The sequence below is a fragment of the Rhinolophus hipposideros genome (assembly GCF_964194185.1).
Source record: "Rhinolophus hipposideros genome assembly, chromosome: 9".
Taxonomy (NCBI): Eukaryota; Metazoa; Chordata; class Mammalia; order Chiroptera; family Rhinolophidae; genus Rhinolophus; species Rhinolophus hipposideros.
The window spans coordinates 240,997-252,939 of NC_138055.1; the positions used below are offsets into that span (position 1 = coordinate 240,997).

The window sequence follows — 11,943 nt, forward strand, 5'->3', positions numbered from 1 at the left end:
GGGCGTGTGCTGCGTCGGGGCGGGGCCAGGCTGGGGCGGGGCTTGCAGTTGGGCCGACCCTCGGGCTCGCGTCCAGCGGGCCACATAGCGGACATGGCGGGCTCCCGGCTCCCGCGGCAGCTCTTCCTCCAGGGCGTGGCCGCCGTCTTCTTGTTCGCCTTCGCGTCCCTCTACACACAGATCCCGGGTGAGGGCGCCGGGCGCCGACACCCCCCAACCCGCAGGACCGGCCCTGTGCCTGTCATTTCCCCAGCCGACACTCCGCTGTCTTGGGGCGGGAGTGAGGGCCAGGCCTTGACGTGCGGGGTAGGGGCCTGCGGTTCGTGTCCTGCGGGCCGGGGTTTAGGGGGTAGCAGAGCGTGCAGTGGTCCGTGTCCCGTAGGGTTCCAGGCTCTGCCCCGGGGCGGGGAGGCGGGGCAGAATCCAGAGGGAGGTGGGCCCAGACTCGGCGGGGCAGGCAGGAGATAAGGCTCTGGCCTGCGGGACGCTGGGCCTGGGCCCTGCCGGTGGCATCCTGGCCGGGGGGGTCTGGGCAGGCGTCCTGGGGCGAAGGGGGCGGTCGACAGGCTCCGAGCTGTTGGGTAGGGTCCGCACATCCCGATGGGGCGGGCGCTGCAGGTCTTGCCTGGGCAGGCGGATCGGTGGGGGTAGTCGGGCCCTCCAGGCAGCGTCCGGGCCTGCCCCTGACATGCCCTCCCACAGGCCTCTATGGCCCAGAGGGCATCCTGCCTGCGCGGAGAACGCTGCGGCCGCAGGGCAAGGCGCGCTGGCAGCAGCTGTGGGAGGTCCCAACGCTGCTGTGGGAGGCGCCTCGGCTGGGACTGGACACGGCGCAGGGCCTGGAGCTGCTGAGCCTGCTGGGCTCCGTGCTGGCTCTGGGGGCCCTGCTGCTGCGCCGTCTGTGCCACCCCCTCACCTACCTGCTGCTCTGGGCCGCCTACCTGTCAGCCTGCCAGGCAAGTGAGGCTGCCTCCTGCCCCCCCCACGCCACTGGGAAGCTTGCCACCAACCACCCCAGCCTCATCCACCCCCTCCCCTCCCCCCGTCTCTGCCTTGTCTGCTTCCCCAGCCGCACAACCCCTGTTCCCTGACAGCCCTTCTCCTTGCAGGTGGGCCAGGTGTTTCTGTATTTCCAGTGGTGAGTGACTATTGGGTGTGGGCCTGCAGGACGCTGGGGTAGGGCAGGGTGTGCCTGCCTGTCCCCAGAGGACCCTGTGACGGGAGCACCTTGATGGGGGGGGGTCCTTGTGCTCTTCCTACTCCCCATAGGGACTCCCTGCTGCTGGAGACTGGCTTCCTGGCCGTGCTGGTGGCCCCCCTGAGGCAGCCCCCCTGGGGCAGGCTGTCAGGGGCCTCGCCCCACGAAGGCCTCCCCTTCTGGCTCGTGCGCTGGCTGCTGTTTCGCCTCATGTTCGCCTCGGGTGTGGTCAAGCTGACCAGCCGTTGCCCCGCATGGTGGGGGCTCACTGGTGAGGGTCCCAGACTGGACATGGGGCATTCTTGGAGGCTCTGCCCAGCCCTGACCGCCCACCGTCACCTGCAGCCCTCACCTACCACTACGAGACACAGTGCCTGCCCACACCTGCCTCCTGGTTTGCCCACCACCTGCCCGTCTGGCTGCACAGGCTCAGTGTGGTGGCCACCTTCCTCATTGAGGTCGCGGTGCCCCCTCTGTTCTTTGCCCCGACTCGCCGCCTACGCCTGGCTGCCTTCTACTGCCAGGTGGGTGGGGACCTGCGCCTCAGGGAGACAGGGACATGGCTTTCCTCCACACAACCCAGTGGGTCCCATTAGGGACAGGGTGGCTGCTGCCAGCAGTCAGGAAGGCCTCAGGCAGAGGAACGAGTTAACTCAACATGAAGGTGTGCCTGTGGGCAGGGCACAACCTCGCTGGAGGGCATCGGTGGGGCAGGAGGGATGCTGAGCCTCGGTGTCCTCCTGGTGGTGCTGGGGAGTCATGGGAGGCATGAGCAGGGGTAGAGGACAGATGGAGCGGGGCCAGACAGAGTCCAAGGGGTGCCAAAGAGGGATGGGGTGCCTGTGGGCATGGGCTGCAGGCCCTGACAGGCCCAGGCAGGGGCAGCCCCATGGGGCTCTGAGTGCAGGTCGTCCCCAGGTCTTGCTGCAGGTTCTGATTATCACCACGGGCAACTATAACTTCTTCAACCTGCTCACCCTGGTGCTCACCACCACCCTCCTGGATGACAAGCACCTGGCTGCCAAGCCTGGCAACAGCCACTGCAAAAAGACACCCACCTGTGAGTGACAGCCAGCCATGTTCACCCTGCTGCCCACCAGGGTGTGTCCTTCCCTTGGACTCGTCCAGGTGGCCTCTGCTCTGGCTCTCCCCAGCCCCATGCCGCCCTGCAGCCCTCTTCCCAGCTGACCCCTGACTGTCTTGCCCTACAGTCTGGCTGAAGGCCCTGCTGAGCTTGCTGCTGGAATTGACCGTTGGCGGGCTGCTGGCCTATGGCACCGTGCACTACTTTGGCCTGGAGGTCGACTGGGAACAGTACACTGTCCACTCCAGGACCAGTGAGTGCCTGCTGGGTGCCCAAGGGCAAGGGCTAGCCCACCCCTCCACATACTCCCTTCTTTCCACAGCCTTCACCTTCCACCAGTTCTCCCAGTGGCTGAAGACGGTGATTCTGCCCACCATGTGGCTGGGGGCGGCCTCCCTCGGCTGGGAACTGCTGGCAGCCCTCTGGAGGTGTGTGAGGGGGTGAGGGGTAGAGCTGTGCAGAGCAGGGCTGACTGCACTCCCGTCCCCCAGGTGGACCCAGGTGCGAGGGTGGCTGCAGAAGCTCTGGGCTGCCATTCAGCTATCCATCTTTGGCACTGCCACAGTGGCCTTGTTCATAATCAGTCTGGTGGGTAGCACTTCACAGAGGGTAGGGGGAGGGGGCTGGAGGGGGCTGCACTGAGCCTGTGCCCACCCTTCCCCAGGTGCCATACTCCTACATGGAGCCCTCCACCCATGGGCGCCTCTGGACCGGGGCCCATCGACTGTTTGGCGCCGTAGAGCACCTGCAGCTGGCCAACTCCTATGGCCTCTTTCGCCGGATGACCGGTCTGGGTGGGCGGCCTGAGGTGGTGCTGGAGGGCAGCTACGACGGGCAACATTGGACGGTGTGCTCTCCCACAGGCCCCTGCCTGCGGAGCCTGGCAGGCTCCATGCATCAGGGAAACCCATGGGTTTGGCGTTGGGGGTAAGGAGGGTCCTGGGTCCAGCTGCCCTCCTGAATATAGCTGGGCACACAGGAGATCGAGTTCATGTACAAGCCTGGGAATGTGAGCCGGCCGCCCCCCGTCGTGGTGCCCCACCAGCCGCGCCTTGATTGGCAGATGTGGTTTGCGGCCCTGGGCCCACACACGCACAGCCCCTGGTTCACGAGCCTGGTCCTCTGCTTGCTACAGGGCAAGGAGCCAGGTAAGGGCGGAGCTTGCTGAAGGGGCGGGGCCTTGTGGGCGGGGCTGACGGGGCTGCCAGTCGAGCTGAGCTCCCCTCCCCACAGTGATCGCCCTCATCCAGAACGATGTGGCCAGGTACCCCTTCCACAAGCAGCCGCCCAACTTCGTGCGGGCCCAGCGCTACAAGTACTGGTTCTCACAGCCGGGGGAACAGGGGTAAGGCTGGACACTGGCGGCATGCCGGGGAGCTGGGCTCGGGTGCCGCCTGAACGCCCCTTCCTGTTGCAGCCAGTGGTGGCGACGCCAGTGGGTTGAGGAATTCTTCCCACCCGTGTCGCTGGGAGACCCCACGCTGGACATGCTGCTCAGGCAGTTTGGCCTCCAGGTAAGGAGGCATTAGCCAGGCTGTGGGAGGTAGCAGGGCTGACCTCCACCCACGGGGACGACCCCCATGGACCCTCCTCAATCCTGCCCCAACAGGACAAGAGCCCACCCCGGGCCCGAAGCTCCAACAACACCCTCACCCAAGCTCTGCACTGGGTCCGGAGACAGCTGTCTCCCCTGGAGGCCCCCACCCTGCTCTGGGGGCTCATCCTCACAGTGGGGGCCATTAGGGTTGTGCAGGCCCTGCTCGAGCACCGTCCCTCCAGGTCCTGCCCGGCAGCCAGGGAGAAGAACCACAGGCCAGCACCCAAGGACTCCAGAGTTACCCCAGCCCCCACCAACAGCAGCAGTTCTCAGCCGCCCCAGCCGAGAAAGTAGCTGTCAGCCGTGTTCTGTCAGCCGTATGTCTGGCCCAGGAGGGCCAGGGTCCCGAGCACACCTCTGGTCCTCTGGAGCAGGACATGGCCCAGCTACCCGTGCCTTAGCCCACTCTCCTGGCAGACGCAGGTCGGGGTGCCAGCCTCAGGGCACACTCTGGCTTCCCCGGTGCTTCGAGGATCTACTTGTTCCCTGCCAACCGTGTCCCTGCTGGGGCCACCCTCTGCCTGGATGACAGCGCTGCATGCGGTGTGTGACGAGCTCAGGGTCCTTCCCATTCGTTGTAATCAGGGCTACGGGAGGCCACAGTCTGATGGCCCAGCCCAGAACCTGCACAGGGGGAGGGCCCTGAGGTCACGCAGGTCCAGGAACCAATAAAGGCGGTTCCATGCTTGACGTGTGCCTGACGTTTCTCTCTGGACTCTGGGGTGCACACAGCCCAGCTGCTGCCTGGCACCACGGACCTGGCCTCCTGGGTATCTTCACTCTCCCATCCTCAGTGGTCCCCTCCATAAAATGGACACAATGCCTGGCCTGGCTGGCCTGGCGTCACCCGAGGCCCTGAGCCTCAGGCCGGCACAGCCTGGCTGACCTGTCAGCTCCACACATCAAGGCTTTGAGGCCAGTCACAGAATGTGGGGTCTGGAACCATCTGAGGGCCAGAGGAGTCACCAGAACCTGGCCCCTTCTCTCCTGCTCCCACTTCCTCATCTCAGGAAGAGCTGAAGGGTCAGGGGCCTGGGGCAGGGGAGGGGGAGGCAGGCGGGGTTGCACCACAGGTGCAGGTCAGGGAGGCTCTGAGCAGTATCTGCAGTGGGAAGAGCTGGTGTGGTGGGGAGGAAGGGACCTGCCCACTGCCTGGGAAGGTTGCTGCCCAGGTTTCCATTTGAGCCACTGCCGTCCATGGGAACTTGCACCCCAGCCTCCCCTACCCATCTGCCCCCAGGACAGTCCACCAGTGTGCCCAGCTCCTCTCCCCACACTACTGACCCTCCTCTGACCACCCAAATGGACGGAGCTCCATGCCCGGCCATGCCCACAGCGAGGTACGACACATGGACCTGTGACGTGCGCTTGCCGATGCCTCCAAAGGTGCTCTCACACGTGGAGGAAACCACCTAGGAGCTGCCTTTAGGTTTGACATAGTAATACATCTAAAATTAAAAAACCTGTTCTTTTTCTCCGACTTCTCAAACTCCGTCCATGAATGTCTTGGGTTTGGGTTTTGTTTTGTTACAGCTTTCTTGAGCTATCGTCCACATGCCATATAACCCACCCGCTGAGTGCACAATTCAGCACATTCACCATTGCACATCCGTCACCACTGTCACTTTCAAAACCTTTCATCACCTCAAGAAGAAAACCCTGCTCACCTCGGCTGGCATCTTCTAAGCCTTCCCTGCCCCTTGCCCTGGGCAACCATTAATCTACTTTCTGTCTCTAGGGAGTTACCTGTTCTAGACACTTCATAGAAATAGAATCATACAATTTGTGGGCTTATGTGAGATCTGACAATTAAGTTCATGAACTTATCCTAGAAGAAGTGCTACATCCCTCATTGCTGAGTATCACTGTCACCTTCAAAGTCCTCCCCTTGGGAAGCTATGCACTGATGGCAGCACCTAGTCCACCCTTCAAAGCCATTTTGGAACTCTTTCTGGAATGGCCGTCAGAGCTGTCGTTATATTACCCTTGATGTCCTGAATGTCATCAACATGTCTTCCTTTCTGTATTTCCTTTATCTTTGTAAAGAAAGAAGTCATTGGAGGCCAGATCAGGTGAGTAGGGAGGGTGTTCCTATACAGTTATTTGTTTACTGGCTAAAAACTCCCTCACAGACAGTGCCGTGTGAGCTGGTGCATTGTCGTGATGCAAGAGCCATGAATTGTTGGCAAAAAGTTCAGGTCATCTAACTGCTTCACGCAGCCTTTTCAGCACTTCCAGAGAGTAAACTTGGTTAACGATTTGTGCAGTTGGTATAAATTCATAATGAATAATCCCTCTGATATCAAAAAAGGTTAGCAACATCGTTGCAACGAGTTCACGAACTTAATTGTCAGACTTTTGTATGTCTGGCTTCTTTCATGTAGCATGATGTTTTTAAGGTACATTCATGTGGTTCCATGTATCAGAGCTTCATTCGTTTTCCTGGCTGAATAATGTTCCACTGTACATTTATACCACGTTTTGTTTGTGCCTTTATACATCGGTAGGCACGTGGGTGGTTCCCACCTCTTAGCTGCTGTGAATAAGCTGCTGTGAACATTGGTGGACAAGTGTCTCTTTTGAGTCCCTGCTCTCAGTTCTTTTGGGTACCTACCTGTGAGTGGAGTGGCAGGTAGCAATTGTGGTTAACTGCTTGCGGAATGACCAAACTTTGGCACAGCAGCTGCACCATTTTAGATTCCCTCCGGCAATGTACCAGGGTTCTAATTTTCCCACATCCCCACTAACACTTATTCCCCCACATATTTTTTTTTGCAGTAGCCATCCTAGTGGGTATGAAGTGATATCTCACGGCGGTTTTGATTTGCATTTCCTAATGATTAGTGATGTTTAATATCTTCTCGTGCTTATTGGCAATTTGTATATCTTTGAAGAAATGTCTTCAAGTCCTTTGCCCGTTTTTTAATCACTTCTTTGTTTTTTGTTGTTGTAGCTCTTAAATATTCTGGATATTAATCCTGCATCAGATATATGATTGGCAATTAGTTTCCCATTCTGTGGGTCACCCATTCACTCCCGTGTCATTTGATGTACTAAAGTTTTTCATTTTTATGAAGTCCAATTTATTTTTTCTTTTACTGCCTGTGTTTTGGTGTCATCAAGATATCACTGCCAGGCACCAGCCCAGTGGCTCAGGCGGTTGGAGCTCCATGTTCCTAATGCCGAAGGCTGCCAGTTTGATTCCTACATGGGCCAGTGCCAAATGGCTCAGTTGGTTGGAGCGTGGGCTCTCAACCACAAGGTTGCCAGTTCGACTCCCACAAGTGATGGTTGGCTGCGCCTCCTGCAAATAGCAATGGCAACTGGACCTGAAGCTGAGCTGCGCCCTCCACAACTAAGACTGAAAGGACAACAACTTGACTTGGAAAAAAGTCCTGGAAGTACACACTGTTCCCCAATAAAGTCCTGTTCCCCTTCCGCAATTAAAAAAAAAATTTTTTTTGAAGAGGCGGTTTGACCAAATTGACAAGTCATTGTGTGTGTGTGTGTGTGTGTGTGTGTGTGTGTGTGTGTGTAATTATGGCCAGAGTTACACACTTAAAAAACAAAAACAAAAACGGGAGCATGGCCAGAAAGAGAGGAATGACACTCTAGAAAGTGACAAATTACTCTTTTTGCAAGATGCATAAATAGCACCTGCCAGGTCCTTTATGCAAGGAACAACAGGCTCTGATCTGTGATAGGGCTAAGGAAGTAGAAGTCTTTTAAGGAAACCTGACACAGATGAAGCAGATTCTCTCCTAGCCCAGTAGTACTAAGAATATCACACTGTGCCTCTGTGTGCCCATTCCCAGGGCACAGATTCTGGTGCAGGGACCACAAGCCCTTCCCTCCCAACTACAGCTGACTGAACAAGATGAGCACGTACCCCAAGGGCGGCCAATCCAAGGGCTGGCTGGAAATTTCTGTGGCCTGGTATAGAAAGAGGAGGTGGGCCAGATCCCACACCTTAGAATCTAAACCAAGGAATCAGAACCACGTGGTGTCATGGCACACAGGAACTATGGGAACCCATGAGTACAAGAATAGGCTCCATGGAAGTAGAAGATGATAGGCAAAAATCCCAGACATCAAGCAAACATGTGCTTCCATAAGCGTGGCATAGGTTTTCGTTTTTGCAGAATCTCTTCAGTGCCTGGCTACTCACATCTGCTTCTGATCAATCCTGTTGCAATAGCTTTTTGGTTAAAATACATGAAGAAAATCTGACCTCACACAGACCAGTAGCTGGAAAATGGAAGAGTATTTTAGAAGCCTTTTTAGAGCATTGTGGATATTCTTCTTTTATACCACATTGAAACTCAAAACTCAAAACAAAAAAACACAAAAATACCTCTAAGTAGTAGTTTCTCAGGAGTCCATTGCACCACTGCAATTTGGAAACTGAAACCATACCAGTGAGCTTTTTTTCCTCTTTCAATGAAAATCCTTTAGGGCACTTTGCATGACTTTGGAGTATTATATAGTGGTCATCTGGAAAATATTGGTTCATTGAATTATGCAGATCTTCTAAATGTAGACACATTGCATTGTACAATCTCAAAATATAAGTCATTGATGTCACTATCGATCTCATCAGAAAAATCTTTAAGTATAAGTAAGCTGTCAAGTTCACAGCAATGGACAGTGTTTCCTGCTGGTCTCAGTTGATTGACAGTAATGCCACCAGTTAGAGATGCTTGGGGGACACTCACCTGGGCCCACAGACATTTCCCCTTCCACTGGACAGGTCTTTGTGGTTCTTATTATGATCACAAGACGCCCTTCACCAATAATCATTGGGGAACTTTAAAAGAAAAAGTTTATTACTTACAGGGCCTGGGTGTACAAGGCATGCCAGGGGACACACAGTGAGGTAGGTAGGGGAGGGAGGGAGGGAGGAAGGGGGAGAGAGAGAGAGAGAGAGAGAGAGAGAGAGAGAGAGAGAGAGAGAGAGAGAGAGGGAGCATAGGCCCAGGGTGCTGTTTTTATTGGTGTCAAGGTGGGTCCTAGGGTTTCACAGGACTCTTTATTGGTAAATTTCAAACATAAGAGGGGTATTTAGCATGCAGGAAAAGAGAAAAAAGACAAGTAGCTGAAACAGTCAGTTATCAAAACCAATCAGTATCTCTTAAAACAAAGGAGCCTCAGTGGGAGGGAGGTGGTTTGGCTGTTTGTCGAGTCCTGTGGCTGCTATGTGTTCATTCTAGACAGCCACTTTGGAGCAGAGGTCTCAGCAATCAAAGCTTAAGTCAGGCACTTGTATCACAAAAGCCTGTTGTCAGAGCTTCCACTACACACAGGTTTTTCCCAAATCCTAATTTTTGCTTCAAAGCTAAATTTTACCATTGGCAACACGTGATGTCATTGTTTTCCTTGAAGTGACAATCTCACTTTGTTAATTTTTAAGAAAATGCCTGCTAAATGCCCTAGACTGAGTAACTGTAGTTTGTCTAACACTTGTTCTTCCAAGTGAAAATGACTGGTTGAGCTGGAAATTCTGTCACCCTTGAGGAAGTTGTCACATTTAATAGCCCCAGAAGGGCTTCATGTGCACTTCTCATTTTGTCACACAAAATATTAAAAAGACCCCTACTCCAGGATGGGGACTTAATAATATTAATAACTTTTACTACTTCATCAAAGACATTCTTGAGTAAAACTGATGTTTTCCTAACTGGGTGTGTGTGGCGTTAAAGGACACAGGATTGGCAGTTGGGGCCACTGTCTCCAGGCCGGCAGCACTTTTACCCATGATCACATTTACATCACCATTGTGTCAACTCAGTGACAAAGGCAAATAATGGCTCAGTATATTATGAAAATAGCATTGACTTCACAGACCCCTGAAAGGGTTGCAGGGACCCCGAGGCAGCCACAGACTACACTCTAAGAACTGCCATTTAAGCAGAGTCACACACTGGTTTCAGTCCATGCTCAAGGCAACTGCTCTCCTGGCTCTGTCCCCACTCTCCACGCCTCCAGGATCTCGCCTCACACTCTGCACCACAAGCGTCTTCTGCGAGGGGCCCTGTGTCAGGAACCCAGCTCATGAGAAAAAGTTTCAGTCCAGTTCAAGTAATGTCCCAGGGGTGTCCCTCAATGTCCACCTACTTCCTGGGCACAGCCAGGGTTCTAAGGGCACTGCTGTGCTGGAACAACAGTGGCTCGCAGCCAAGGTGCCTACATATTCTTGATGGCAGCCAGGTGAGACAGGAAGCAAACGTCTGCCGATTCCACTACATCGTGGTACGATCCCAAGCAAACAGTCAAGCAGTCCATCAATCAGGGATGGAAGGCAATTCCCCATAGTCCAGAATCATTCACCAGGGCTCTGCGTTGGCCCCACAATGTGTGCCTGCTCCACAGGCGAGGGCTCCAAGTCCTCCCCAACCTGGGGGTGAGGGACCACCTTGACCTCACCGGCAACTTCCACGGAGGACTCAGCAAGCGTTTCCTACTGGGAATACAAGTCCTGCATCCGGGCTGCCTCAGCAAGCACTTCCCAGCCCACAGGGCCGCAATGACCTTCACGTTCTCCAGCCTATGCTGGTTGGAGAGCCGTCCATGTCCTCCCACCCCTCCACGGGGATCCAGCTCTCCGGCAGCTGCATGTCTTCCTCTGTGCTGGTCAGAGTCATCCACATCCTCCCACCCCTCCTTGGGGTCCAACTCGTGAGGACAGTGTGTGGGACACATGTCCCTCTGCCCAGAGTCAGACACCATTCCTACCTGGCCAGAATCCTGCTCACCGTGCCAGGCCTCCGAGTGGGTGGTGGCCCCGGCACAAGACATCCACAACTCTAGGAGCCCACGGCAGCAACAGACTACCAAAAAGGAAGATGACGCCCACCACGGCCAACAGGGTGGGGTGCCATCCAGAGGCTTGAGAGGACCACCAATGCACGGAGGGGTTACGTTTCTCCCAGGCAGATCGCATTTCCTGCTCCCAGCACCACTCTTCATGGGCTTCCTGAGACTGTGTTCATACATACAAACTGCTCCACCACCCTTCGGAGAGTTCTGGCTGGCACCATACCCTGCTCACTGCGCCATGTGTCATGCAGGGACTGTGGTCCCGCTCCCCACATAAGAACACAGGACATGGTGAGGCCAAAAGGAACACCCACGGAGCCATAGATAGAGTCATACCACTATAGTCTCGATGGCCGCTGGGCTGGAGACACAGGGAGCAGGAGCCACACGATCCGCAATCTACAATCCACTTGCTAACCGCACTTGCTAGCAGCAATCTGCCGTCCGCTTCTCTGTCAAACCACCAACCCCCTTGCTAGCGTAGCCACGGCAGTTATATTAGTGGCTAACGGTAACAGCTGATGGCCACCCAGCCACAGCAGATGGCCATCTGATTACAGCTGATGGCCATCTAATAACCGAGCCAGCACCTTTCCACGTGAGGCTGAGAGCGTGGAAACTGCTCTCTGGGACTCTGTCCCCACAATGCTGAAATCTGTACCTTCTTAATACAGACAGACAAATTGATTGCCTGTATGCCACAGAATCTACCTTTGCAAATCCGTAAATTGGGGGCAAGACTGTAGCATTTCCTGTATGAGGGGTAACCAATAGCACAGGAAAGAGCTGCTCCCCACAACAGGGCCCACCTGAGGGGTGGCAGGCGGAGTGGAGCCAAGTGGAGCCTTCTGAGGGGTTAAGGACACTGTTGGATGAACCTGAACAAAGGGGCTTCTGACAACACAAGAGCTGGCCTGTTCCTCCTGATAGAGCTCATGCCACCACTTCTGAAGTGTGCCTGCCGCAAGCCGCATTTGAATCTGATCAGAGAGGGCCACGGGCAGCAAATTCTGACAAAAGGAAGTTCCTGCAAATGATCCACTTTCTTCAAAGAAGTGAACTGCTAGAAAACAGGGGGAAGCCAGCTGAACTGTGGCCCTGAGGGGTCCACACGGGGAAGCAACCACATAGGAAAGGAAGTGACTGGCTGAGCCAAGGTGGGGGCTGCACGTTGGGCATGGGAGGGCACTGGGGTTTTCATTCATGGGTCACGTTCACGGCAATTAACCTGTATATCTGTTATATGAT

At 55.3% G+C, this 11,943-nt stretch overlaps 1 protein-coding gene across 2 annotated transcripts; it reads left to right on the top strand.

The window, feature by feature from the left end:
- The first annotated feature begins 32 nt into the window (after nt 1-32).
- On the top strand, nt 33-4,569 carry LMF2 (lipase maturation factor 2). 2 transcript variants are annotated; one of them, XM_081060846.1, is made up of 14 exons: nt 33-187; nt 703-956; nt 1,110-1,138; nt 1,270-1,469; nt 1,544-1,722; nt 2,117-2,258; nt 2,410-2,535; nt 2,605-2,710; nt 2,774-2,870; nt 2,947-3,129; nt 3,262-3,430; nt 3,516-3,627; nt 3,700-3,796; nt 3,892-4,569. In XM_081060846.1, the coding sequence occupies exons 1-14, from the start codon at nt 94-96 to the stop codon at nt 4,171-4,173; spliced, it is 2,070 nt and encodes a 689-aa protein (XP_080916972.1). In that variant the 5' UTR covers nt 33-93; the 3' UTR covers nt 4,174-4,569. The 2 variants fall into 2 exon arrangements, with proteins under 2 accessions (XP_080916972.1, XP_080916971.1); XM_081060845.1 differs by having other exon boundaries at nt 35-187; nt 2,410-2,710.
- Nucleotides 4,570-11,943: the final 7,374 nt, after the last annotated feature.

Coding starts and splice junctions, on each gene's coding strand:
- LMF2 (XM_081060845.1), top strand. CDS start 94: ATGGCGGGCTCCCGGCTCCCGCGGCAGCTCTTCCTCCAGGGCGTGGCC. Junction 3,130..3,261: donor ACGACGGGCAACATTGGACG/GTGTGCTCTCCC, acceptor CTGGGCACACAG/GAGATCGAGTTCATGTACAA. Junction 3,797..3,891: donor TCAGGCAGTTTGGCCTCCAG/GTAAGGAGGCAT, acceptor CTGCCCCAACAG/GACAAGAGCCCACCCCGGGC.